General features: G+C 41.1%; 2 protein-coding genes across 3 annotated transcripts in view; both read left to right on the top strand.

Annotated features, from left to right (window-relative positions):
• The first annotated feature begins 1,096 nt into the window (after positions 1 to 1,096).
• Positions 1,097 to 14,902, top strand: kptn (kaptin (actin binding protein)). Its single transcript, XM_006808608.3, has 12 exons — positions 1,097 to 1,599; positions 4,484 to 4,566; positions 4,654 to 4,738; positions 4,814 to 4,868; positions 6,253 to 6,331; positions 8,232 to 8,305; positions 9,955 to 10,061; positions 11,888 to 11,971; positions 12,053 to 12,116; positions 12,209 to 12,344; positions 13,944 to 14,117; positions 14,496 to 14,902. Exons 1-12 carry the CDS (start codon positions 1,398 to 1,400, stop codon positions 14,658 to 14,660), a joined length of 1,308 nt encoding a protein of 435 aa, XP_006808671.2. The 5' UTR covers positions 1,097 to 1,397; the 3' UTR covers positions 14,661 to 14,902.
• Positions 14,903 to 22,180: 7,278 nt separating this feature from the next.
• Positions 22,181 to 27,744, top strand: part of nova1 (NOVA alternative splicing regulator 1) — a 29,688-nt gene continuing 24,124 nt past the window's right edge. The window contains exon 1 of one of the 2 annotated variants that reach the window (XM_006808606.3): positions 22,181 to 22,870. In XM_006808606.3, the coding sequence (XP_006808669.1) occupies positions 22,690 to 22,870 (181 nt within the window). In that variant the 5' untranslated portion in view covers positions 22,181 to 22,689. Of the gene's footprint in view, positions 22,871 to 26,856; positions 27,253 to 27,744 lie in introns of those variants that run through there. The other variant, XM_006808607.3, reaches the window with a different exon arrangement.

Genomic DNA, 27,744 nt, shown 5'->3' with positions numbered 1-27,744 from the left:
CACACTAAAAATACATGTTCTGTCCATCAATCAAATCATTTTCACTTTGATCTGCAGGTAAAGGCGGTTCCCCCATCTCATTTATTGTGTGAGACAATATCCTTAAATGTTTAGAGCTCTAATGTTCACCCTCCGCCTTAGAAATGATCAGAAAGCCTGTTTTAGCAGAGCAAGTTGTTCCTTCGTTGTGTACCCCTTGGGACAGACCCAAGCCGCACGCCTGGATAACACACAGACAACCATTCACGCCTAGAGCCAATTCAGAATCACAAGTTAACCTAAATCCACGCGTGTTTTTGGACTGTAGGAGGAAGCAGAACCCACAGCCTGGATTTGAGCAGAGGTCAGTGCTAATCACCGCACTACGCATCTCTGGAATTTCTTCATCTGCATGAGTGAGTTAGCTCTGACCTCTGGTGGTTGACCATCAATGTATTCATGCAACTAATTGTTTTGTTGCAGCAATCATTAATTAAACACACATGCATATAATAATACTGAGTCAGGAATTGTCAAAGGTGTACGTGGAAAAAGAAACTTTTAGAACGGAAATAAATGCAACCAGAAAATTAAAATCTCAGACAAAAAAAACTTCAACACATGCTTTCTTGTTTAAAAAGGAGGCATTTAGTGCCACTAGATGGCAGCACGATACAAGCGATGCACTGAATCTGTCACCCGTTTACTACACGAAGAAAAAAAGCCACGCGCTGCCTTTCATGGCGTAGTAAAGTGGGGGGAATTAAACCAAACTGGGAGAAGTCTTATATTAAATTACAACCAATTTAAGCATTTTTGTACCTCAAAAATAATGGCTGATTTTACTCTGTAAAGGATGTGTGACATTTTAAATGCACGTAAAATGTCAGCTGGCAGCTGTGTTTTGACCACAGAATGAAGAAATTTCACGGGAACAACGACAAATCTACCTGAAAATTACTTAATATATAAGTATATAAAGTATGGCAATATTTTCAATTATTCCGATAGCGGTTTTGTCCACCGGGGCCCGGGTTTTCTCTCCCCTGAGTCCCTTATAGAAATTAAATCCCATATTTCCAATGGACATGAACGCAGCTCGGGTCAAACCCGGATGTTTTTCTTCATGCGTACTGTCTATGGCTATTCAAGTTGTTTATTATATCTTAGAGACACTCGTTAGAGGATATGTGATATCAGAATAAAATAATATTAACTGAGTAAATTTAGCGTCGATATGCAATTTGTGGAGAGTGTTAGCTGAATTTCGAAATGAACGAGCGGGAACATTTTTAACCCAACTCATTGTTGTGGAGTTTGAGGGCTCTGCAGCCACTAAACAAGCATGAACGGGGAAAAGTCTAAATGTTTAATACAAATCTTAATATAAACCAGTGACTGTGCTTGTATCCTGCAAGATGCTCCGAGAGTCGTATCCCTTCGTGGAGGACAGTTTCAGCCGCTTCCCGTCGCAGAGCAACATTTACGGGCTGTGTCAGGCCGGGGAGCAGGAGCTGTTAGCGGCCACTCTCAAGGGGAAGGTGGTGTGTTTCAGATACCAGGAGCTGCAGCAGAAGATCCGACCGGTGGCCAAGGAGGTTCAGTTCACTTACATCCCAGGTACGCAGGGGAAAGACGGGTCAAGTGCTCAAGAACTCAAGTTTGCTTATTTCTACTATTTCCTACACGTTAAACATTAGACCTAGACCTCCTTTCCTATTTCCTGGATATTCTATCAAATAAAGAAAAATAAAAAATAAAAAAAATCTTAAAAGCAATTATAGAAGACAAAAAACACAGCGATGCGCTGGCAACCCCTGGGTGTTAAAAGTAAGTAAGTATGTAAACTTTATTTATATAGCACCTTTCACAGACATATGTCACAAAGTGCTTTACAAGGTAAAAACATAATACAGTCATAAAACACACCATGAAAACCCTGGACTAATTAAAAGCTTTTTGAAATAAAAATGTCTTTAGCTGCTTTTTGAAGGTCTCCACTGAGTCCAAACCCCGTAGAAATAGGGGAAGTGCATTCCACAATCTGGGTGCAACAGCTTGGAAAGATTGGTCCCCTCGGGTTTTAAAACGAGTGCGGGGGACCACTAAAAGGTTTTGGTTTGCTGACCTCAGGTTACGAGTGGAGGTAAAAGACCACGAGGACATCCCTGCAACACCTGGCGAAGGTCATTCCATTAAGACCTAAAGACATCGAATATATCGTTGGAAGAAGCTGAAGCCCGGGCACAAGATCGAGCCTGGTGGCGTTCGTTTGCCGCCCGATATCCCACATAAGGCATGGGAGGATCTAAGTAAATTATAGAAGACATCCGTCAAAGTAGATTTTTGGATCAGAACAACTTATACCTTCTCCTGTCGTCTATAAACTCCTTACATTTGTGTGACTCTTTGAAGAGTCTTGACTGTATATTAACATCTCTGTGTTAACAGTCTTTTTCTTCTTATGGACTGACCCCTGGGTTTGGAAAATAGACTGTACATAACAGATAGGGCGTAACTGCTGTCACCCATTGGTTCTGAACCGTAAGACACAATCCAGGCAATACTGTGCAGTAAACAGCAGACCTGTTCAAAGTACAGGAGTCTGCTGCAGTTAAGTCAGGGCTCCAGCATGTGATGGTCCTTGTGGAGTAAGAGTGAATGGAAGTAAGTGGCTAAAAAGTAATTTGCATGACAAAAAAGCCACATAGAAACAGACAGGTTCAATGATTGGGGCCCCTGGTTTTTGGGGTCTCTGAGGTTTGACAGACTTTATCCCCTCCCCCCCTTAACAACCAATAGACTTAAAATGAAGCTATAGAACTATCTCAAGGGGCCCCAGCGAGTGGGGACTGGAAAGAACTCTTGTTTTACTCCTTTGTTGTTCAAATACTCAGATATGTGCACATAGACGTTGCTACAGAGCTCGTCCTTAAGGTAAGGAAGCTACACAACACAATAGAAAGACTGTGTTTCAACGTAAACTGCATGCACTGAATATTTTACTCACGTAAAATTACAAAAGTTTAACACTTCAAGCAACAATGAAACAATTGTACAGATTGGTATATTTCAGAATGACCTATAGGAATGCACAAATATGGTCTGATATTAGTCTTTTTGACTCACGTCATGTTTATTATTTCAGCTCACCCGTGGTTTTCTGTTGGGACATTTGTTTTAGGCTGACAAAATGTCACAGATAGTAGGATGAAGACTTGAAACAGTTATTGTAATGAAGGTTTTTTGTTTCCTTCGCCCAATCAGTGCATCCCTTCTATATTATTATAAAATGATAAGATTGTTGATTTATGTCGAAGACTGGAATTTATTGTGTCACAGAAGCCAAAACTTTAAAACCAGCCTTCAACAAAACAGATTAAATAAAGGAGAATATACATATTCTCCTGATGTATGTGGTTGGGGACCACATACATCAGCGGTCCCCAACCCCTGGGCCACGCACCAGTACAAGTCCAGTCCGGTCCGTGGTCGTTTGGTACCAGGCTGCGAGAGTCGTGGCTCGGGTGTAAAATTGATGGTTTTCAGGGTTTTTATCGGTTTTTATCATTATTTTTTTAACCTTTTTATCGTAAACTTGGTTTCCCTGGGTCTTTTCCAGTGTGTTATTAATAAATCTTTTCTTTTGGTTTTATTTTGTTGTATTTTTCCGCGACACCTTAAATGCCGGTCCGTGAAAATATTGTCGGACATAAACCGGTCTGTGATGCAAAAAAGGCTGGGGACCGCTGGGATACAGTATGAATAAATACAATGTAACAGCACTAAAAAGATACAAATGACAGAAAATCAAACAAAATAGAAAAAATAATCAGTGGCCATAGTGATCAAACTTAAATACAGTGGTACAGGGAGCTTAATAAGTGAATCGGGTAATAAATGAAGGCGTTGTGATATGAGCAATGAAATACTTTCACAACAGAAGAGAAAGTGTTGCTGCGTTTCATATAAATGGTGTGAAGGGTGGTGAAGAACTATTCAGAACTGATACATGAATGTGTTCTTTATTTTAATGGTGATGTTGAATATTTACTGCTTTAATATACGTTTTATATTTCTTCTTCTAGTCTGTAGAGTTTGCGTAGGGCATACATTTTTGTTTTCGTTTTAAATGACATCACAGTGTATTTGCTGAATATATTTTGTATTCTAAAAAAAAGTTTTCAAATAAACATAAAGGGTCTGAGATGATATCGATGACTGTAGATGATATTGGTGGAGGTTAACAATATAGATCTTACTTCATGAAGGAGAGCATCTCTCTCTCATTAGCGCAGAGCAACAAAACAGATTTTCTGCCTTATAATGAAACATTTTCTCTGAATATTTATCCTGTTATTTCAGAAAAACAAACAAGATAAATCATTCTGTAAGCCTGAAATAAATGATGAAGCTGTCGGTCGTATGTTAATTCTGTTATGATGCACGTTGTTGTTTATAGTCGCTCAGTGCTGAAAAGGTTTGACTCTGTTTTCTTATCTAGTTGATGCAGAGATCGTATCAATCGATGCTTTCATCAAGTCTCCACCCAAGAGAGGTCTGGTGGTGGGCATCACCTTCATTAAGGTATTGTAACTTTAAAATCAGAGCGTGTGTGAAGTATGAACTGTGCCATGGTAGAAGCATACTGATTCATGGCTGATCTCCTCGCAGGACTCTGGGGACAAAGCCACTCCATTCCTAAATATCTACTGTGACTATGAACCTGGCTCAGAGTTCAACCTGGACTCTATTGCACGTGAGCGATGCATCGTCTGCGTATGTGTGGTGCTCTCTCTGACATGTCCTGATCATGTCGTGTTTCTCTGAACAGAGAGCTGCCTGAATCTGGAGCTGCAGTTCACGCCCTTCCAGCTTTACCACACAGAGTAAGTTTGCTGCTGTACAAAGATAGTTCTTGCTGACTATAGTCACCATGGTAACTAACCTTGCAGATTTTGCTACATTGTTTTAACCAAGAATTAAAAGAAAAAACTGAGCTCTTCCTGATCTCCTGCTGCAGGTTATGACGATCTTCGGGCTGCAGCGTCAATCAGAAATTACTAAGAGACAAATAGGCACAATATAGGTGGTGGCTGTAAGGGCTTCATACTGAAGCTGAATATGCAAAATGTGATTTTTGGCAGTTCAACGTGAAAGATGACTCATGTAAAAGATATTCGTGACGTCTTGGCTCATGCTGTTTTTGCTTACATAGTGAAAGAGTTCAGAGTTGGCTGTTCTAATGGCCAAAACTCTGACAGTGTCTGAGTGTACGCGCTGCTGCAGCGTATTCCTACTAATCAAGCAGCATGAAATGACACGCTGATCAATATGATGCTGGCACCTGTGTTTGGGATTCCTGCAAGGAAGAAAATCCACTTTAGTTGAGGGAGCAGAAGCTTGTTTGTGTGCTGTGTGCTTCCCCTGCTGTTATCATAGAAACAGACAGCAGAGGAATAACACACATACATCCTGGCTCACATTCAGGAGGTGAGCTGATGTCCTGCCCAAGCCTATTAGATTCATGTTGGACAGTTTAGCTTAAAAATAGCTCAGAAAATTGCCTTGTAGACATTTTAAAACAAGAATACATGGAAAACAATTAAAAGTAAATAAAAAAATACACGCGCAATAATCATTCTGCAGAACTGTGGACCGTTTATATGATTATCAATCATTACAAAATACAGAAACACAACTCCAGGCTGGTAGCATTACAATTTAAGCTACTTGACAACTGAGATTTCAGTGCTGTTAAATATTTAATGTTTTTCTCAAATACTGTTAAATCTATTGTTACCACATTTTATATCCTATTGCTGTGCTGAATCATCGTGTTTCTGCAGGCTGACTCAGTTTCTCAGCTGGAATCCATCATTTTTCATGAGCTAATACACGAATATTCATAAATGGGCTTTAGTGTCTTTATGGCTGTGCTCAGTCACTGAGCAGTTTAAGTACAGACTGTGTGTGTGTGTCTGGATAGTAAATGTAATGTATTTCTCAGGTAGAGCAGGTCGTCTACCAGTCAGGGTGTCGGTAGCTTGACTCCTGGCTCCTTCTGTCTGTGTTAAAGTACCAGTACAATTAAAATGCTTAGGTATAGATAGAGGCTGTATGAATGTGTGATTGGGTGAATGAGACTCGAAGTAGAAAGCATTTAGTGCTCAAATTAAGTAGAAATATATCGAGGTAGCAGTATAATGTATATAAGTACCAGTCCATTTACCATTTATCATGTGAGTGAGCTTCTCTGCCTCTGTCTGTCAGAGTGCAGTGTGCTGAAGGAGGCAGTGAGACGGTGTTTCTGCTAAGCGGTCATGACCAGAGGATCCACCTTTACAAGGAGGTCAGAGACAATACCAGATCAGTGCATTCTAATGACAACTTAAAATATTTGTCTCCTTCTTATCTGTGTATCAATGTATTCTCTAGTAAGTCCCTTTATCCATTATGTCGAGTCACGGTAGCAGCAGACTAAGCAGGGGATTGCAGACATTAGAGTTGGGAATAGGGCTGCCACGATTAGTCGACTAGTCACGATTACGTCGACTATCAAAATCGTCGACGACTGATTTAATAGTCGACGCGTCGTTTGAAGCTTTGTAAGATCACAAAAGACACAGGAATAAGTAGTAGGATTTAAGAGTGTAATAACGGACTGAAACAGAAGATGGCAGCACTGCATGTACAAGGATGCCAGCTGCCATTAAACCCCGAAGAAGAAGAAGCTGTGTCCCAGAATTCATAGCGTGACCCATCGCGGCCCTGCTCAGTTGCCAACAATGGCGGCAGCTAGTTAGTTTTAATATTACTCTTATTATTCTTTCTGGGTCACAAAATAAACGTTTAACATATTTTCAGGCGGGAATGTAGCTGTGTAAACTTCAAATATCTGCTCAGTTTATCAAGACACCACATATTTTCAAAAGCGCTCCGACGTTTTCGGAGACGTCTGTTACCCACTAGCTCGATAGCTAGACGAGCCGTGAGAACACCGGACTCCCGGCAAATCGTTTTCAAACCCACCACCATCTTTCGCTACTCAGGTTAAACATACATAAGTCACTTAGATAACTTAAAAATGTTATTGTTTGGCTTTTTTCAGTATTTTATTTGTTCCTGAGTAAATCGGTTTGGCTGAGATTAAAGTTATAGTTTTTACACAGCTGAATAAACGTCAGGCAGACAGCTGATTATCAGAAGTGTGAGATGCTCGAGAATATACTCCGGTGTCCTGTTATATTTTAGATAGCAAGGAGTTTATTAAACTTCACCGAAACAATCTGCAAATTTCATTTAAATTCAATAAACTATCATCTTGTCTTTATTTTTAGTTAGCACATACCTTAAACACTTAAAGCTGTAAGCTAATGATAGTTATATAAGAGCAGATGCTGCTGGTGCAATAAGCTGTACGTTTTACGTTCAATGGATGATGATCTGATTAGTCGACTAATCGCAAAAATAATGGGTGACTAGTCGACTATCAAAATAATCGTTTGTGGCGGCCCTAGTTGGGAATCACCTCTCATGTCTAACCATCAGAAAATAAACGGTTGGATGGCTTCTCTTTGTGTTCCCAGTGGAAGCTGTGGGGAAAAAATCTTCAAACATCTTTCTTTAAAAATATTGTTGAACATAAAGTAAAATCTGGCTTCACCCTTTCAGAAGAGGCAAAAAATAAAAATGTCTTCCACAGTGAGAGCCTGTTTACTGTGAAACCCACTCTATGTGTTGTCTAAGCTCCACTGCAGCTCAGCAGGGACACCATCCCTGGAAATTCCAGAGGGAGTGTTGGACCAAACAGCCATTGGATTTGTCTCAGTCATACTTCTGAAGCCTCATACTAGCAGAAAACAAGAACTGTGCTTTGTTCTTCCTCGTCACCTCCACTGGAAGCACATAATAAAGGGATTTTGTTATGGCTAGCATGAACAGGAGGAAAGATCACAGCAAGTAAACCCTGCTTTAGTGTTCACGTAGGAACCTGAATATAATCAGACAGGAAAAATCATTAAAAAAATTATTTTTAAAAGAATTTTATGAAAAAAAGTCCAAAACTGTGAAAAAAAATCGTCTTCCATAATTTAAAATGAAACCATATAGATGCATGCAACAGAACTAATACTACAGGAAGCATTGGAGATAAAATATGATTGTAATCTGTTGTAACTTTGTATATCTGAAGATGTTTGATCATGCAAACATCAGCGTTGCATTCAGCCTGACTCTCTTGTGTCTAACAGAACGCCTCCTTGCATCAGTTTGAAGAGCAGCCAGTGGAGAGACTCTTCCCCGAGCTGCAGCAGCTTCCCAGCAAGTGAGTCCCTTCAGCTCTCATCTCTCTGGATGTGGCCGCTGGGCTGATTGGGTTTGATGAGGGATGAGCATTATGTGTTTCTCTGTTAATCAGATTCATGATTTACCACATTATCCAGCTTACTGTTCTGATCACTGCTTGTACAGTTTGTTTGTACTCAGTTAGCAGGTCTATTACTATACACAAGAACGATAATGTCATTATAGTGTCATTTACTGAAGTTTGAGTAACGAAGGAAGCATGGAAATGTGGAAAGAATGTTTTAAGATACGAAGTTACGAAGAGGATGGTGCATATAATAACAGTCAGCAACACTGAGAGTTGAACAATGAGACAGAGACAAGTCCCACATGTTTCAGATCTATCATCCAATCTTTTTCCACTTATCCGATTAAGGGTCACGACGAGGCTTGAGGCAGCTCCCATAGGGCAAGATGCAGCTACACGCTAGACTGGTTGCCAACCTGCAGCAGGGCTAACACAGAGAGACAAGCATTCACACCCTCAGTGTGGGGAAAGTCTTCAGTTTTTGGTCTTGTTCTTTGCTCAGTGCCTTCAAAAAATGTTGGATTTGTTGTGTAATACCTGCCTGACACCTCCCAGACAATAATGATTTAACGAGAAACAAATAAATACAGATAATACTAAAACTCATAAAGTGATCTTTGTTATACACCAGGCAACAAAATGAAATGAATAGATTTACTGTGAAAAAGAGCTCTGAAAGAAAAAGCAGCTCATCATGTCAGGACCTAAAGAAACTCAGCAAGAGATGAAAAACAAAGTCACTGATATCTGTCAGTCTGGGAAGTGTAAAAAAGACATTTCCAAAGATGTGGGACTTCAGCAAGTCACAGTGAGAGCCATTATTAACAAACAGAAAAAACCTGCAATAGCAGGAACCTTCCTACCCAAATTACTCCGAGAGTGCCAGATGCTTTCCTTTCTTTTTCCGACAGGTCAGGTAGGCTTGAATAGTTTTTTTTCTTCATAAAATAAATTAAATTCACAATTTAAAAACTGAGTTTTGCATTTCCTCGGGTTATCTTTGAATATAAAAATTCCTTTGATGATTTGAAACATTTAAGTATGATAGATTTACTCAAAGCTAAGTAATCAGGAAGAGGCCAAATAATTATTCCCAGTACTGTAGCTCTTTGGGAATCACCTCGTTGGCACAAAAATATAATTTTATGCCCGTCGAACTGTCAGGCACAACTCTGGAAATTTTCCAAAGATTAAACTAATGAACTGAGAGCAATTTGTATTTTTTTGTGATGGGCCGCTAGTAACGAACTGTCTAATGATACAAGTTAAAATTAGTTTTTTACTAAGTTGTCTATTATGTGTAGAAAGCAAAGATTCATCCCTTGAGTTTGGTGCCTTTTTTAATCAAGCTGTTGTTTATTCAGCAAAAAAAACAAAAGCATTTCTCTGAAAAAAGGGAAAAAGTAGCCAGTGTCCAAAGAAAAAGTTTGAATGACTTCCAGAAAGCCTGAACAAGTGTGTCTACTTTAACAATGACAAGAACGTTTGGCCTCTTGGAAGCAAACTATGATAGTTGGCTAAATACTTTCATTGTTATCGATACGAGAAAAAAACACACGTATCATCTGTAAACACGTTTTTGTTTCCTTCTCTCTGTGCAGTGTGTTATGGATGGATATACTGAGCATAGCCGGAGGCCGGCGGCTCTCGGTGTTTGGCTGTCAGAATGGCTGTGTTGGACTCGCTGTGGTCAGCCAGACTGAGCTAGGTGAGGCGAGTGGAACGTACTTGAACGTTCCTCTTAGAGTCGCTCCATCACACGACTGTCTCATGATTCCTTAACCACCACTGACTTAGTCGAACTGAACTCCCGGCTTCTCTGCAGGAATGCTGAACATACAGTGCATCCGAAAAATATTCACAACTTCACTTGTTACACATTTTGTTACATTACAGTCTTATTCCAAAAATAAATGAAATTCACTTTTCACCTCAAAATTGTGCACACAATGCTCCACAATCACAAGGTGAAAAACCAAAAATATGACATGGATGTACATGTAAGTATTCACAGCCTTTGTTCAGTACTTTGTTGAAGCACCTTTGGCAGCAATTGCACTCTCAAGTCTTTTTCAGTATGATGCTACAAGCTAGCACACCTATTTTTGAGAAGTTTCTCCCATTCTTCTTATGCCGGGCTCACACTGTGCGATTTTGTCACATTTTGAGCCGATTTTTGAGTTGTGCGACCGTTTTGGCGATTGGCACGATTTTGGCCTTCATCGTGCGTCGTGCATCGTGTAGTATACACGGGGTAACGAGAAGAGATTAACACCTCACGACCAGCTCCCGATCATCAATCACTTGGTCTGAAATCCTCACGACCGTCGTGAGGGTGTCACCGCAGTTTCTCACACTGCGCACGCGCAAACACAAATGTCAGCGAAAAAGACGGCGCAGCACGGCAGTGCAGCGTGTGATCTGGACACAAGCGATGGAGGCACTTGTAGAACTTTGGAAAGCTCATCCGAGCCTTTTCGATGTGGCCTCACAAAATTATTACGACCACAACAACCGTGAAAATAGTTGGACATATCCAACTATTTTCACGGTTGTTGTGGTCTATAGACATTGCTGCTCAATCACAGCTGCCTGATCATGTTTTTCATTAGCAATTTAGCAAAGTTGATGGCGGTGGTGTGTGTCTGTGTGAGTGAAAGACAGAGAGGGAGCGCGAGCGACAGAATTTCTGTTATAACCTTCATTTTATGGACGCACAGTGTGAGCACTCAGGTCGCATCAGAGCATCGGGTCGTATAGTGTGAGACCTGCATCGTGACCTACGAACTTCTAACCCCTGCGAGTCAATTGTACAGTTTGAGCAGAAGCTGAATCGCGCGACTGACAAAATCGCACAGTGTGAGCCCGGCATTACAGAATCGCTCAAGCTCCAACAGGTTGGAGTGTCGGTTCACTGCTATTTTCAAATCCATTCTCTTTCAATCGGATAAAAGTCTGGGCTCTGGCTGGGCCACTCACCCAAAGCTACTCCTTTGTTATGGAGGCTGTGTTTAGGGTTGTTGTCCTGCTGGAAGATGAATCTACTCCCAGCCTGAGGTCCAGACCACTCTGGCTATCATCAGGAATGGCTCTGTATATCGATACATTCATCTTTCCCTCGACTGGTCTCCCAGTTCCTGCTGCACAGCGTGATGCAGCCACCACCATGCTTCACTGTAGGGATAGTATTGGCAAGGTGGTGAGAGGTGTCTGGTTTTCCCCAGACATGACACTTGACATCAAGACCAGAGTGAGAGTTCTTGACTATAAATCTTTAAAATGTTAAATTAATTCTTTCCCACACGTAGCACAACATAGGTTAAATTCCAGCATACAATACTCTCTACAATAAAAAGTTGTCTAGTTCTATTAAAGATTTGTTGAAGTATGTTAAAAGAAGCCAAATCCTAATTACGTCCATGCAATATTAAGTTTATGGGTGTGTCTATCCATCATTTTGATTTATCATTGATGACTCCAAGTGTGTTTCTGTATTTGTGTTTTCAGTATTGTGTCTGTGTGTGTTTATGTCAGAGGTTTTGCAGAGCTGGCGGGTCCAGTTTGACAGTCCAATCTCTACCGTGCTGCTGTTCCCTCTGAGCTTCCACACAGAGGCCGGTACGATACTACTCTGATCTCTGCTTCACTTTGTGAATCTGCAGCGCACCTCAAGATTGTCCGCTTCTTTTTCTTTTCCAGGTGTGGAAGTGGAAAGCTATAACCTACTAGTGGCCAGTACCATAGAGATGGCAGTTGTGTACAGGTCAGAGACAAATGAATGGTTTTGTGCAGTTTTGCTTTCTCTCTGAAGACGAAGAAATTGTAGGTTTTTTTGTTGCATGTCTTTTATTGCAGAGATGTCCAGAAGCACGGTTTGTCCCAGGCCACATGCCTCTTGGAAAGTGACCAGTGGGATGCAGTAGTTTGTGCTCTGGTCATCGATCTGGATTTTGATGGGCAGAAGGAGGTGCTGTTGGGCACATATGGACAGGTAAGACCTTTACTAATGAATAGTCTGTATTTTATTTATTTATTTTACTTTTTAAATAAAAGTCAATGTATTTATCCATCTCTTAACACTTAAACCCTTGGCCTGAAGCCCTTCACTCCATGATTGATGGTTCCCATTGAACACAAATCTTTCTCACTGCTTGCCACTTAAGATAAAGGCTCAGTCATTTCATGGAAATGCTACTTATTGTAGGTCTTAACTGGGAAAAAAGGAGTGCATTTATTGAACTACTTGTAGCTGTAGAAAAATTATTTCTACTCTGGTGATTAGTTTCACCAGCAGGATGCTGTGGATGTGTGGGATTGACTCAAAACAAACTGCACTATTTGTTCACAGCAAAGAAGGAAGATATGAGCCGCTGCATTGTTGTGACTTCTTGATCTGTTTTTAATAGTTTTTGAATATAAATGGACCTCGCTGGCTCAGAGGAATAAATGAAACATAGGCACCGTATCGTTAGCAGGATACACTAACAGCTTTCTGTCTTCATGGGATTTTCTGATTGTAAGAATATAGAAGATCTGCTCATAAATAAAGTGGCAAAGTAGGTACAGAGGAAGTGAGTATGATTGAAAGGGAAAGATTATAGGTTTTGTTTTTTGATTTAAAATGATAGAGTTATTAGGGCTGGGCTCTGGGCTATATCATACCATTCACCGTAATACCGGTGTAATGTTGGGCAACGATAAGAAAATGAAATATCGCGATAGAATTTGGGTAAAACGCGCATGCGCAGTGCCTTTGTTTACATACGCACATAGCGGTGACGCAGAATGAGAAGAGTGAAAGTGGATCGTTGAATGAAACGGATAAACCAGAACTGGTTTGTAAAAATGCTGCAACTTCAGTGGTGGAACTGGTTTAGCTTTTGTCCGTCAGATACACAACAAAGCACATTTTTGGTAGAGCATTCTAGCTGGCCGTCGGTATTACCGTGTTGTTTGGAAAATACGTCACACTTAAAATCAATCCTTTGATTTTTCTGAAAATCATCAGAGCCCCTTATAATCCTTATTATGTATGAACTCTGGTTGTGTTTACTGACCTCGAAACGATTTTATGTGCACGGCGCTCAAAAATCTGTCAAATGTTTCAGTACGACTTTGCTAAGCTACGAAGCCGCACCGCTTCATGGATTGTCGGAGCATTACGGCTATCGTAGGCGGAGCCTCGCGGAGTGATACGTACTGTGCTTCAACATAATGTTACCGTATTGTGTGTGTATAACCTCTTTTTAAGTTTTGTGGATATTATACATGGTTATGCTGAGGATATGTCGACCAGTTTCCACTGGAAATGCCTTTTGGTTAAACTGTCAGCAAGGAATTTGCATTTGCACTGCAAATTTTTATATAACTTTAATGCACTTAAAACAGCTGCTTGTTTAAGTGAAAATACATTGATTTTTTTTTTTTGCACTAATAAAGTTGTGGAGTTGTAAAGTATTTTGTCTAGTGTCAATTATATCATCAGTTATATCGTTATCGCAAATTTTCAAATGTATATCGTGATAAATATTTTTGGTCATATCGCCCTGCTCTAAGAGTTATATATAAATCCTCCTTTTCTATAATGCAGGAATTGCTGTGTTATAAATTCCAGCCCATGGGAAGTGGCCAAAATGGACAGTTTCAGCTGCAGTGGAGACGGAGCTTCAAGAGTCCTTTGCTGTCCCTCATATACTTGGATTTAACTGCAGATGGTTTGAGAGAGCTGGCTGTTCTCACACTGAAGGGACTGCACATCTTACAGGTTTGTAGCTGAAACCTGTGTGACAGTCATGGTACTGTGTAGCGTCCTCACGGTCACCGCCTGCTGAACTCGAGCTAAGAAGAAGTATTTGAGCTGACATCGAGTTGCCAGCTGCAGAACTTTAAAAGGGAAATGATTTCATGTGGTTTTTAGCCCACGTTTATGCCTTCATTAATGATTTTAGTGGGATTTCGCCTTCAGAATGAGCTTTTGTGATTCAAGTGCTGTTCTTCATCACTGAGCAGCTGGAATGAGAAAGCATCCATATTAAGCTCCAGAGAAAATGATCTGCTTGTGGAAAAATAAATATCTTAATCCACACGTTAGCGTTGTCAGCCCTGCAGACACTCATTATTTCACTCCCCTTTGTCTTTGCAGCACAGTCTCTCCAGCACCGCTGATTTGGTCCTTGAGCGGCTCACACAGAGGGTGTCAGCGCTAATGGCCAGCTCGGAGGTGGAGTCAGCGAGAGCACAACACACTGAAGACAATGAGGCTCCAGCTCAGAAACTGGAGTGTGTAATGCAGACACCCTCAGATTAACAAATGTATTGCATTTTTCTCCTCACGTGTAAATCCTAGTGGTTCAGAATGAAATCTCTTGAAGGTGCAACGTGAAGATTTTTCTCAGGGGTTCATCTTCCTGGAGGCTGATGAGAGACACTGGTTTCAGAAGTCATATGTAACTGCTCAGGTCTGCTTCATGGTATAGTTGTAAAAAAGGCTGAATTCTGACACGATGACAGTGTACAGTTATTTACAGGTAATAAAGGACGTCATATTTACATCCTGTTTTTGTCTGATTTGATCTTTTCCTGTGTCAAGGAGGTTAGCTGATTGGTTTGTTTGTTTTTACGGCTTAGCAGATTCAGTAGAGTGATAAAGTTAAATATTTTCTGGCATTTTATTTATAATAAAACACATTGTTACTTCTGCAACATGCCACAAGTTGCCATCTTAAGTATGCTGCTTACACTTAAAGCCTAGCTCAATGCAGAACAGTTACCAAGCGTTCGCTCCTCCAGAAGGTGATTATTTTGATTAATAATGCTACAGCTTTACTGCTCATGACACTGGTTACTGTGGCTCCTCAAGATGAAAACAAATCACATCATTCAAAAATGCAGAAAATGTGCAAAGCTGGACAAAAAATTCTTTTCTACCAATATAGATGACCTGATCTGGCTTTCATTTGTTGAGCTTTGTATTCTTTTAGGCATAAGTAGTAATGGCTTCACTCTGACAAGATACCACTCTTTCAAAATTATTCTTTAACAATATAAACATTGCAATCTTTATGTGTTTATATGTGTAAAAACCACAACCAATACAGCCTTCGTTCGAACAAAATCATACATCATTGATTGTCCCAAAAATCAGAACAGAATTGGGGAAAAAGGCTTTTAAATACGCTGCCCCTGCTTCCTGGAATAATCTGCAGAAGGAACTGAAATGATCAGAATTGGTTACCTTGGGAGAGTTTAAGTCTGTCTTAAAGGAACGAGAGAACAACTCTTTTACTCAGTGTGATTGTTTTTAATGTACTCTTAATTTGATCTGTTATTGTATATTTTTTACCTGGATAAATAAAGGATTAATAAAAAATCTTATACCCCAGCAAACATGCTCCTTTGCGGCCCAAATGAGGTCAAGGTGGGCAGACCCAGCCCACACAAACCAGAGCAGACTGTGGGCGGCAGTACCAGTGTCAAAGGTAGAGCATGAGGCCCAGATTAAGCAGAGTGGCCAATCAGACCCTGTGGTTTGGGGCCCAGATATGCCCCAAATTTCACACTACTGGGACTGAGACCACCATGATGAATTACTGCCAGTGTGGAAACTGGACCAGAATGTTATAAGATACTTGAAGCCACTTTTTTAGGGAGATTTTGCTTGACAGTCACATATGTAAAAAAAAAAATAAAAAAAATCAAACTACAAACCTCTAGCACCACTTGGCCTCAAAGGGAAAATAAGAACTCAAATCCTATTAACAGCTTAGTCTCTTGGAAAATGGAATATGGCTACTTAGTTCAATTTTATTTATATAGCGCAACAACATCACAACAGTCGCCTCAAGGTACTTTATAATGCAAGGTAGAGACTCTTTAATAATACAGAGAAAACCCCAGAAATCAGATGAGCCCCTATGAGCAAGCGCTTTGGGAGAGTGGGAAGGAAAAACCAGTTTTCAACAGGAAGAACAAGACAAGACATGCTGAGAGTAAATAATGATTAAATGCAGAGTGGTGTAAAAGCTGAGTAAAGAACAAACAGTGCATCATGGGAATCCCTAGACCTGTTGCAGTGTAACTAAGGGAGGATTCTGGATAACCTGATCCAACCTTTATGCTTTTTTAAAAAAGAAAAGTTTGAAGCCTAATCTTAAAAGTAGAGATAGTGTCTGTCTCCTGAGTCCAAACTGGAAGCTGGTTCCACAGAAGAGGGGCCTGAAAACTGAAGGCTCTGCCTCCCATTCTGCTTTTAAATACTCCAGGAACCACATTATTTATTTAAAAGCACCTTTCAAGACACCCAATGACACTTAATATAGAATAAGACACATAATAGAACAATGACAATGAAGAACAATAAAAAAACAAAAAGCACAAGATAAAATAATTAGTTTACAGGGAATATGCAGATTTGAACAGATGGGTTTTGAGTTGGGATTTAAACTAGGGGGGGAAATAATGTTTCTAATATATGGGGGTAGAGAGCTCCACAGGCTGGGAGTAGAGCAGCTGAAAGCTCTGCTTCCCATAGTGGTGAGGCCGAAAGAAGGCAGAGCAAGTTGGATAGAAGAAGATCGAAGTGAGCGGGCAGAAGAAGTGATGCTTAACAGATCAGAAAGGTAAGGAGGTGCTCCTCCTATTATGAAGACTAGAGGGCCTAAGACCGAGCCTTGGGGAACACCAGAAGTGGGAATAGACGAGAGTTGCACACATGTAAGTCAGCAGTCCTGCATATTCATTTAATACGCACACTGAAGGACATATTCTGGTCAAAAGCAACTCCTAGATTCTTCAGTGTTACTGGAGGCCACTGTAATGCCATCCAGCATAAGAATCTGGTCAGAATCAGACAGTGTAATAAAACAATGGTTTCATCTTCTCCACAGTAGTCACCTGTTGTTATTCTCCATGGGCAGGGGAGTATGTATGAGCGTGGATGTGGTGCTGGTCTCTTGATACTCTACAATGAGTGGAAAGTACAAAAAAATCTAAAACTATGCCTCATTTGAGTCCATTGTTTTACAATAGACTCCCACTATACTTGATAAGTCTATCGCCTACCCAACTTGAACAAAGAGTTCTTAAGTGAATTTTCTGAGTTTGCTAATTCAGTCTGTTCCATGTCCTGAATGTTTTTCTGCTGGGTGATTTTAATGTACAATCACTAATAATCTTACAGGGGATTTCACATCATCTCAATAGTTTTGGCCTGGAGCAATTAGATTTTTCCTATCCACTCTTAAGTTCATATTTTTAGCCTTATCTGTTGTTCTGTTATTCCTCAGAACTGAGTAACATCTGACTTCTATATCAGTCCATAAGCTGTTTTTTAATGTGATTATCTAAAACAAACTCTTTTCACTCCGTTTCATATTGCAACATTAAAAACATTGATACAACTGCCTTTTCCAATGGAATTGACAGCATGCATAATAGACCCAGTTTATCTATTTCTGATGAACTGGTATCCTTTAACAATAGACTACACGGTCTTCTGCTCCTTTGAAATTTTGAACTGTTTTTTACATCCAGTCCACTCCCTGCTTCAGCCCGAAATTGCCTCAGCTTAAAGTTAAAGGCTGCCACTTGGAACACATCCATACAAAGACCTGTCTTGTTGTTCTTAAGAATATGCTCTGTCTACAGCTAAATCTGAATATTATGCAACAATAGGGCTCTTTCTGCTGCTGTAAAAACACCACTCTTTAACCACTTGAGCCCCTCTTTTCCTTCTAGCACCGAACTCCTGACTTTAGAGGAAATATCTGGATTTGTTAAGAAAATTAAACCTACCTCTTATTTTTACCCACTTCAATTCAAATTCAAATTTTTATGAATTCAATTCAATTCATAAAAACAAAAGCTATAAATCCAAGCAGGAATCATATAAGCAACATGCAGGATGGGAAACAACAGTATGACACAACAAAGACCTGAGGCAAACTGAGGGCTTAAATATGAATAAGAGGCGGTTAGGGAGAGACAACAGAGCTGGGGAAAACAAGGAGCAGGTGAACTGAATAAAACTAATGAGACATGGTAAGTAACACTAAATACAAAGTACAAGGGCTGACACTGGGCTTTTAACCATATTCTTGCAATAATTCTGTCTCTATATGCTGACAATTCTCTAATCTCTTGAGTAGCCCTCATCTTTGAAACTCACTCCTGCACTGTTCATGGGATTTATTTCTCCCTTCCTTTCTTGTATATTTGTCTTTTTTGTTTCAGATCATCAGATAAATTTTAATGTTAGACAAAAATAACCTAAGTAAATATAAAATGCAGTTTTTAAACTGTTACATTTATTACAGGAAAAAAGCTATCCAAACATGGATGTACGTGGAAATGATGTAATAAGGAATTAACTGTGATTAACCACATTTAGTGGTCAAGCCAAGCTCACTAGCATCACCAAAGCCTGATTACTGTCAAACCTGTTGAAATGAGAAAACACATAAATAAAATCTTGTCTGACAAAGTGAAGTAGGCCAAAACATCCCAAAAAGCAACACATGATGTGTCATGTATGTCCTAAACCACAGGTGTCGAACTCCAGGCCTCGAGGGCCGGTGTCCTGCAGGTTTTAGATGTGTCCTTGATCCAACACAGCTGATTTAAATCGCTAAATGACCTCCTCAACATGTCTTGAAGTTCTCCAGAGGCCTGGTAATGAACTAATCATTTGTTTCAGGTGTGTTGACCCAGGGTGAGATCTAAAACCTGCAGGACAGCGGCCCTCGAGGCCTCGAGATGGAGACCCCTGTTCTAAACAAACCCATGAACAGCTGAGAAACAACATCACTGAGGTCCTTTAGTGTAAAAAGGGTTACAAAGCCATTTCTAAGACTGTGACTCTTTAACCACAATGGAGAAAAAAAAGACTATAATACTTATTCAGGAACATTGCATATATATTAAAGCTGATATGTTTTAAATGGATATCTCTGTAATGTTACAGTATTGTACAAAACAAAGTAAAATAATGAAATAATAATAAATAGTAAAATAATGTAATATTTATAACTGCCATATATTATTGACCATATGCCAATAGATTGTCATTGTTCACACTCAAAATGTGGTTTTAGTTTCAGGATTACAGTTGGGTTATGGTTAGGTTTAGGGTAAGGGTTAGGCATTCATTTTTGATGGTTAGGTTTAGGGGAAAAGGCTAGGGAAAGCATTATGTCAATGAGATGTCCCCACTAGGATAGCAACACCTGAGTGTGTGTAAAGCTGTAGTATAGTAACAGGGGTATATGAGTTTCTTGATTTTTGTTGAACTTAAATGTTTTCTGTTCCAGGGGAACACATCTTTCCCAATGATGTATCCATTATAAACTTTTTTTGAAATGTCCAATTTAAACGCCTTCTTAGCACTTGTGCTGTGAAGAGAATACTAGAAGTGAGTGGAGCTCACAAACTGAGTGAGGAAAGATTTGCTGCGGCTTTCCTTGTGGTAGTGGAGATGAATCAGTCTCTTAGAGGACGTTTTCTGCTGCTTGTCCAGTAAGTGACACAGAGGGTGGTTAGAAGTACCCAAGATCCACAACAGTTTGTTCAGTCACAGCTTTAAAAGTCTCCAGTTTGTCACAGAGCCTGTCGTCCTCATCAGTTTAGTTAGTCTGTTGGTGTCACCAGCTCTGATGCTGCACATGTTTGCCACAGCAGACTAGATTAGAATCTGCTCACTCTCTTTTTGTATACAGCGTCTGTGTTGGTCTTCCACTTTAGTCTGCTGTCAGCGTAGATGCTGAAGTACTTCCTTCACCACATTAAACATCCTGTCCCAGAACACACAGGGAAGAGCCCTTTATCTATAATAAAGTGCTCAGAAATGAAACCCACTACCGTTCTCTGCACCAAGAGGTTGGGCAAAATTCTGTATTGATAAAGAGTAGTGATACATATCATATTTAAATAGGATAGAGACAAATTAAATCAATTAAATCTTGATCCAGCAGCAAGAATATTTGTAATGTAGCCACAAAGAACTAATTAAATAAAGATATTCAAATTCGTATTTCTGAAACTAACATTTTCAGTCTTGTTTCATCTGCTTTGATTATCTTTATCTGACACTAAAAGCCAAAATTGATGGATACAATATTCTGCCAACAATGATGTAAAACAGAGCAAAGCAGTATTTAAAAATGGGATTTTAAATTTATGACAAAAGCTGCCAATCAATTTGTCTGGGGGCTAAATATTAAGCCCAAAACTGTCCTCCCCTCTATAACCACTTAACAGTGGCTCCAACAGTCAGTCAAAATGACAGAGTCCTGTGTTAAAGAGCCAATTCTAGAGCGGAAAAGAAAAAGTGCCATATATTCAGCCTAGTACAATTTGGCTTTACATGATTTTGGGGATTATTTATTTCTAAATGAAGCTCATACATAAGTTCAATAAAGAATATCTGTAATCATTCATCTGCCAGCTTTTCTGGGTTTTTGCTTCCTGTTCTTTACATGACTACCACTTTCCCGCACTGTAAATATCAATAGTGTCATTATTGCTTTAGTCCAATCATCTTCTTACCCGTCTTCTGTGAGCCAATCAGCCTCCACGTTGTATGGTTTAAATCTGTGCTCTCCTGCCTTTCAGACTCTCATTTGTGGAACCCACCTCCTCCTCATCTCCACCTCAAAGACCCCTCAGTCAGAGCTCCAGCCGTGCCTCAGTTTTCATCTTCACCACCCTCAGCATCTGGACTCCGGGGGTCCTGTCCTAAATCCTATCACCGATGGGATTCCATTTTTATCTCAATAAACAATGATCACCTTTTCCAAGTGACCTCCCCTTATTGAACTGGACACTGGAGTCAGAGGTGTCACTGTTTTGAGTGACAGATGTCCTAAACATAGTTTGTTAGCCAGCTGGAGTCAGTGTTGGTTCCTTTTGGAGCATTTCTGATGGAATTTCTTCCACATGTAGTTTATTTCGTCTTTCTCCCTTCACGGCAGATGGCCGACCCTCCCTGAGCTGGTTTAAAACCTGAGAGGTTTCTTCCTGTTAAAAGGAAGTTTTTCCTTCCCACTGTCGCCAAAGTGCTTGCTCATATGGGGTCATATAATTGTTGGGGTTTTCTCTGTATGTATTATTGTAGGGTCTACCTTTTATATAAAGAGCCTTGAGGCGACTGCTGTTGTGATTTGGCGCTGTATAAAAAACACTGAATTGAATTGGAATTACCTTTAGAGTGATACTATGTGATAGAGAGGTTTTTGATCAGATTAGTAGGAAAAAGAGTTTATGAGTCAGCTTATTATGCAAATATTTGGGTTTTATGGTCGTAGCTTCTTAACTAAACTTGCATTAGGCTTAACTTTAGCATATCCACCCTCTCACCCAAATATGGCCACTTTTGGCTACAGAACTGAGGAAGTCTGTCCTCAGTGAAAATCATTATAACTTGTTTAATTTAAAAAGAATGAACAAAATCAAACAAAAATGGTTTAGCATATTTCATTCTGATATGTTTACCTTTTTTTCATGAACTCTTTCATTTAAAACATCCTGGAAACAATTTTTCAAAAGTTACATTCATTTCCATGTTCATTTCTCCCCCCCCCCCTCCCCCCCCTTTTTTTAATGTTTCACTTTGTATGAATGTCTTATTGCAAAGATAGATTTCCAAATCAGCTTAAGCTTCACTCAAAAGAAAACCAACCAACCAAACAAACCAAAAACAAAACTGGCAAACTGACCATAAGAAACCTGGACTATAATAAATAACTTCAGTGTTCACACAGATGGTGAAAGAGAAAAAAAGGAATGCAGCAAATTCACATCAGTCTTAGCGGATCTGGTCCCGTGTCTTTTGGCCGGTCTGTGGCACTGTAGTCCTCTCTGGAGCCCTCAAACTATATTTCTCCCCTCTTGCACTACAAAGGCAACAATAACAACAGCTGCACTCATCGCACTGGACTTAAAGCAGAAGTATGGCGTTAAGAGAAGTTAAGAAAGACGTTTTCCACCTCTGCGAAGCTGTTGCACTTGTCTTCTCTCGGAGTGTGGGGTTGCTTTTTTTATTTTAAGGCGCGGGTTGTTTTGCGCGTCAACAATAAGGAGCATGCTGTTGGAGCGACGGAGAGCGCATTAAAAGAGCGCATTTCACTCAATGGAATTCTTATATTTAGCTCCGTGAGGGACCAGCCAGACGAGCAGAGGAAAGAGGAAACCCTGATCCTGGTGTTTATCGTTTTGAGACCGCTTCGAGCCCCCAAAACTTGTCGTTCATATCACGGTGCACGGCTACGGTGATGAGGGCGCTGTGAGTGTGTGAGAAAGACGGGGGAATAGCGCAATTTTATCTACAGCTCCGGGGAGGAAAGATGATGATGGCCGGTGGTGGTGGTGGCGGAGCAGCCGTTGACCACAACGGGATATACACAAATCCAAATCTCCACAGCCTGCAGCAGACCCATATGGACGCCGATAACGCAGACTCCCGCAAACGGCCGCTGGAAACTCCGGCTGAGGAGGCCGGCTGTACCAAACGCACCAACACTGGAGGTAAGAGAAAAGCAATAAGCAGCAGCCCGTCCACCTCTTCTTCTCCACATTAACTCTGAGCCTTTGTTGTGCGCAACGGCAAAGCACAGCCTTCAGTGTGATACCGAAGCCCCATATGAGCAGTTCTGGGCGGCATGTTGGCTTTAACATGCAGCACCTGTGCACTTGGCACTTTGAGATACTGAGTGTGTTTATGGCTGTTACTTCATACGCTGCATGCTCGAGCAGCCCGACTGAGTGAGCGGCCTCCTCATCTTAGGTCAGCTCAGAATTTGAACTCGGCAACCTTTCTACTCCACATCTGGAGCTTTTGCTGGCAAGTTGTCATTCAGTAGACAGCTGATGATTTGTGTGCACCTTATTTAACATAAAAGTTCTCCGAAGTCTCTGCTCATCAGAGTTTGTGTCTGTTGGAACATTAGGCACTGGTTTCTTCTGCAGAGGCTACAGACAAATCTGAGGAGGAGTGACAGAAATGTCATCACAGTCTTCAAACGTTACCCTGAATGCGAATCAGTACTGATGCCTGGGCCCTGAGTTATAGGCTCTGCAAAGCACTCACCTTTACCTTTGACCAGTACAAATATGACAAGTATGTGAGCCAAACTTTTAGCAGGAAGCTTCTCTTTGATCTTGGACACTTTAGTGTTGATTTGTGAGCATTGTAAAACAAGTGGAGACACAACAGAGCCTATTATTGAGTTGGTGATTTGTGAGATTGGAGCATCATAATCCTGATTTATGTTGAGTTGGAGTTTTCTGATTTTTTTCATTTTCTTTTTTGTGCTTTTAAGGTAAAATGAGCAAAAAAGCCAACAGATGAAACTCATACCACCCTGCAGGGTTTGTGCTCATCGGCACTTGCAGGCCCAATTCCTAGTAAACCCAGGTTATTTATAGGGCGTGCGCTGAGCCAGAACTCAGCATCTGTTTGGAATTGTTTTAGCCTCATGATGTCTGACATCCCACCTTCTAGCTTGCCTCTGTATAATGCTAAAAGAACAACTGTAAAACACTAATTGAAAGCATGTAAGTGCTTGAGAAGCAGAGCTGGGTGCTGTAGTCCAGAATCGTGCATGAGAATCTATGCATTAAATTGAAGGCAAACGTCATTTTAAATGGGGGAATGGTGAGGTGCAGGAGAAGGGTACTACAGAAACACCGCAGTGCTATTTGAACAAATTGATCCTGATTTGTTTTTGTGGAGGAGTGTGGAGCGCTCATGCTTTATTATTTGTCAGTAAGATGCTGGAGTGCAGCAGTGAGGACGGTTGATTCCAGCTCCTGTACATCTTATTCCAGCTCGTGATTGTTCTGGTCTGCAACTCACAGGGACCACTTATTCGGGAACTTGTTGTTAATTAGACGTCTGCAGAGAACAAGCAGTTTCTTCGCCATATGTCACTGAAATTCTTTTTGTCTTTGTGTCCCTGACAGCCCAGCACTCAGTGATGGCAGCATTATATCCCATTTTGTAACAGTACAAGTGTATCTTTGCTGCACTTCACTGAGCCCCAGAAATGTAATTTCAGCAAGATACGCAAGGACCATCGAGCTACCAGACAGTATTTTAGAACACATCCAACCACCATATGTCATCCATTAGCACCCCTAAAACCACTGTAGAAAAAAGTCACGCAGCGTTCCTGCTTCTAGGAGAGTTTTCACCATTTAGCTGCGGCACAGAGACATTGCCGCATTATTCCCATCCTGGTGGTGCGAATTAAAATTTTGAACATTTGGGTAGATTCTAAAAAAAATATATATAAATGACTACACAGACAGCTCAGGTTTTTTAGTGCTGGGTTTTGTATGATGGCATCAGACAGCGTTTTACCAGCCCCGCTCTGCGTTCATTTCTGCATCACGCCTCCGTCGTATTTTCAAAAAACGCAGCCGCACAATTAATTGTGTGCTGATGAGCGTCTAACTCTGAAGAGGCTGTCTTGTTGTCTCAGGGGTGATTCAGATGACTTCCTGAAAGAGATTGTATCAGTGTGGAGAATACCTGATTGCTTAATCAAGGAAAACAAAGTGAAAATCCCATTTGTAATCATTAGCGTCTCATCCCCGAACCTCCTCTTATTTTGAATAAAAGGTGGACAGATAATTCACATAGCAAATTATAATGAGTGCATAAATAAATGTGAAGATTGAAGAACTTTACGAGCTTACTGTAGCATGTCCAGCTTTGAAGAAAAGATGTATGTTTGGTCTGTGCTCAGCTAAGAAATGGTGTTTCTCTTTAAAATCTAAAGGATGCGCTGCTATGCATGCTAAAAAGCCCCTGGCAACTTAAGGCTAATTTAATTTACAACCAGTGTAGTAACATTTGCAGTTTAGTTAGCTAACCTGAGTATAGTCAAGCAGCACCTCTATATGCAGCATATACTGCCTTTATACTGAAATCCCAGCAAACGTGTCTACTGCGTTTTATAATAATAAAAGCATCCAAAGCAATAAGGCAGAGTTTAACAGTTTAGTCGCGTATCCTTGCTCACCTGAAATGCACATTCACAGGTTTGTAACGGCCTATACAAAACAGCTGTTTCACAAATATCCCCCCCTCTGCTTTATGTAACATTTTTTGATGTCACCTCCTGTTTCATCTCATATGATTTGCATGCATCGCATGTAACAATGCAAGCCCCCAGCCTTTCTGTTAGCAGTAGGGCTAGACAGCCTGATAATCTTCAATCATGCTTGTAATCACCAAGCCCTTGACTACGTCTGATATTGATCATGCTATTCCTACCGAACCGATCATTAACATGACTGGCAGTTACAACAAAGAGAAGGAAGCCGTGCTCTTTCAAAGCCGATCCCCTGGTTGTGCATTAAGAGTTGTGGACACTGAACGAGGAAAAAAATTGCTCCTCTTTTATCAGCGTTGCTCTTCTGTCCTTAAAGTGGACATCTTTTATTCGTCCCTCTTTCTAATTACCCACACTCTGAGCCCATGTTGCTGCCAAGCATGTGCCTTCCAAAAAGGTTGTGTGGCTCAGGGATTAGGTATGATCTCGTAATGTTGCTAATGGAAAGGTTGGCAGTGGAATGTGAGCTATTTTTCTTTTTTTAATTTTTTTGGTGGGAAGGACACAGGTGCCCTTGCAGAGCGATGTGACGTGAGCGGACTGTGAATTTGCCAGGTGGCAGTTAAAGAGAGAATGAGAGAGCGATAGAAATGAAGACAGAGAAAAGCAGAGAGAGATAGACCATTAGGAGGGAGTGGAGTCTACAGGGGAACTGTGTCTATATACCAGAGCATCTCTCAGTGAATGAGACTGCTAGAATTTTCTGGAAGGCATTCCCTCCAAAGCCAAATGGGCCACGATGCTCAGGTTTGATTTGTGGATGAAAGTCATCAAAAAGCCAGGAAAAAGGCTGCTTGTTTTAACAGTTTCCCTGGAAATCACCATAAAACGAACCTGCCACCCTCAGGTCCACACACAGACACTGACATGCTCACGCTGCAGTTTTTACACACATTTACGCTCGCTTGAGATACCTCTCGGTGTAAGATTTATAGTCGTAGTGATTGGCTTCATCACCCCCCTCCACCATTCTGCGGCACTGCCATTTGCAATGGTTGATGAGCCCCTCCGCCCTCTCAAACATGGCCGTCTAAGGGATTGGGGGTGGGGAAAAAGAGAGGAGGAGGGTGGGTGGCGTAAGGCACGCCGTCTCAGATCACTCCTCCTCCACCTCCTTCATCATCTGCTTATGTTCTCCATACACCTCTTCAGCCACTATTGAAGGTCACTCCACATGCTTCTGTGCTCAGCACCGAAACCCGCTCCCCCCGCCACTTCACCTTTGTCACTTTCCACTAAAAAAAGTGAGTGAATGGACTGCCATACTTTATAGTGCTGCGTCAAAAGAGGCGGAGTAGGGGAGAAAATTCAATTTTTTGGGACCGGCATCAGGGGGTGGGGATATGACGTGCTGGAGGAAGCGGGCTACCCATTGGCCGAGCGAGGCGTCAGTCCTGCGTGCTGCTGCAGACAGACAGGCCACTCGATGAATATGGATGAGAGCAGTGAAAAGGGTGATGCGGCAGGGAAGACCCCCCCCTTCAAACCGATGCAGGCTTGAACAATGCGTGCCGTCTTTCACTGAAAACACCGAGAGCCTGCATTAGCATTTTCTCGGACAATTGAGGCTCTGGCCAGCTGCAAGCATGGCTCGGATGCTGCGGTGAAATCTCTTTTTCTGCACCCACTGATGAATTAGACCTCGGTGAAAAAGGTCGACTGGCCGCATTCCTCAACACTACCATTGCACCTATGCCTAGGCTAATGTTAAGATCCCATTTAGAGATTGTGTCCCGGCATTGATGGCGATCTGACAGAGGACTTGAGAAGCAGCAGATCTCAGAATGGGTAAGCCTCAAACTCTTTTTGTCTGACTTGTTGAATTGATCCGTCGTGCTAGACTACATGCGATTTTACACACCGAGAGCTCATTTGTTCATTATTGCTCATTTGAGTTCCGTCGTCCTTGCTGGCTGTCAGGAGCAGGTTAGTCCATTGAAATGCAGAATGGGTACTTGGAGGGGTAGTGAGAAGGAGGGAGTACGGTCACAAGGCATTTCCTTCTGACCCACCCCCCTCCAGTGACTTAACTAAACACATTTGGCTCAAAGTCCACGTCTCCAAGCCATCCTTCCAGCATTGGAAGCAGGGGTCTGAACTAACACCCCACTGGCTCAGCTTCCCAATGTGCCCCACTGCTCCCGTTCCCTGGCGGATTGCAGCAACAGATTGCCATGTTTACTCTACCACATGACGCCATTAAAACCTGTTACTGTGATCTCAGACACTAGGACAGAATTAATTATTGACTAATGACAGCAAACGTGGCTGTAAGGGCGA

Source organism: Neolamprologus brichardi, chromosome 10 (genome assembly GCF_056152115.1).
Source record: "Neolamprologus brichardi isolate AB-2024 chromosome 10, ASM5615211v1, whole genome shotgun sequence".
Taxonomy (NCBI): domain Eukaryota; kingdom Metazoa; phylum Chordata; class Actinopteri; order Cichliformes; family Cichlidae; genus Neolamprologus; species Neolamprologus brichardi.
The sequence above is the reverse complement of the archived record's forward strand: the minus strand, read 5'-3'. Positions and strand labels throughout refer to the sequence as shown.

What these genes read in the sequence shown, in the direction of transcription:
- kptn (XM_006808608.3), top strand. Translation starts at nt 1,398, where the DNA reads ATGCTCCGAGAGTCGTATCCCTTCGTGGAGGACAGTTTCAGCCGCTTC. An exon ending in TTCCAGCTTTACCACACAGA is followed by an intron (nt 4,869 to 6,252) that starts GTAAGTTTGCTG and finishes TCTGTCTGTCAG; the next exon opens with AGTGCAGTGTGCTGAAGGAG. An exon ending in GGTCAGCCAGACTGAGCTAG is followed by an intron (nt 10,062 to 11,887) that starts GTGAGGCGAGTG and finishes TGTTTATGTCAG; the next exon opens with AGGTTTTGCAGAGCTGGCGG.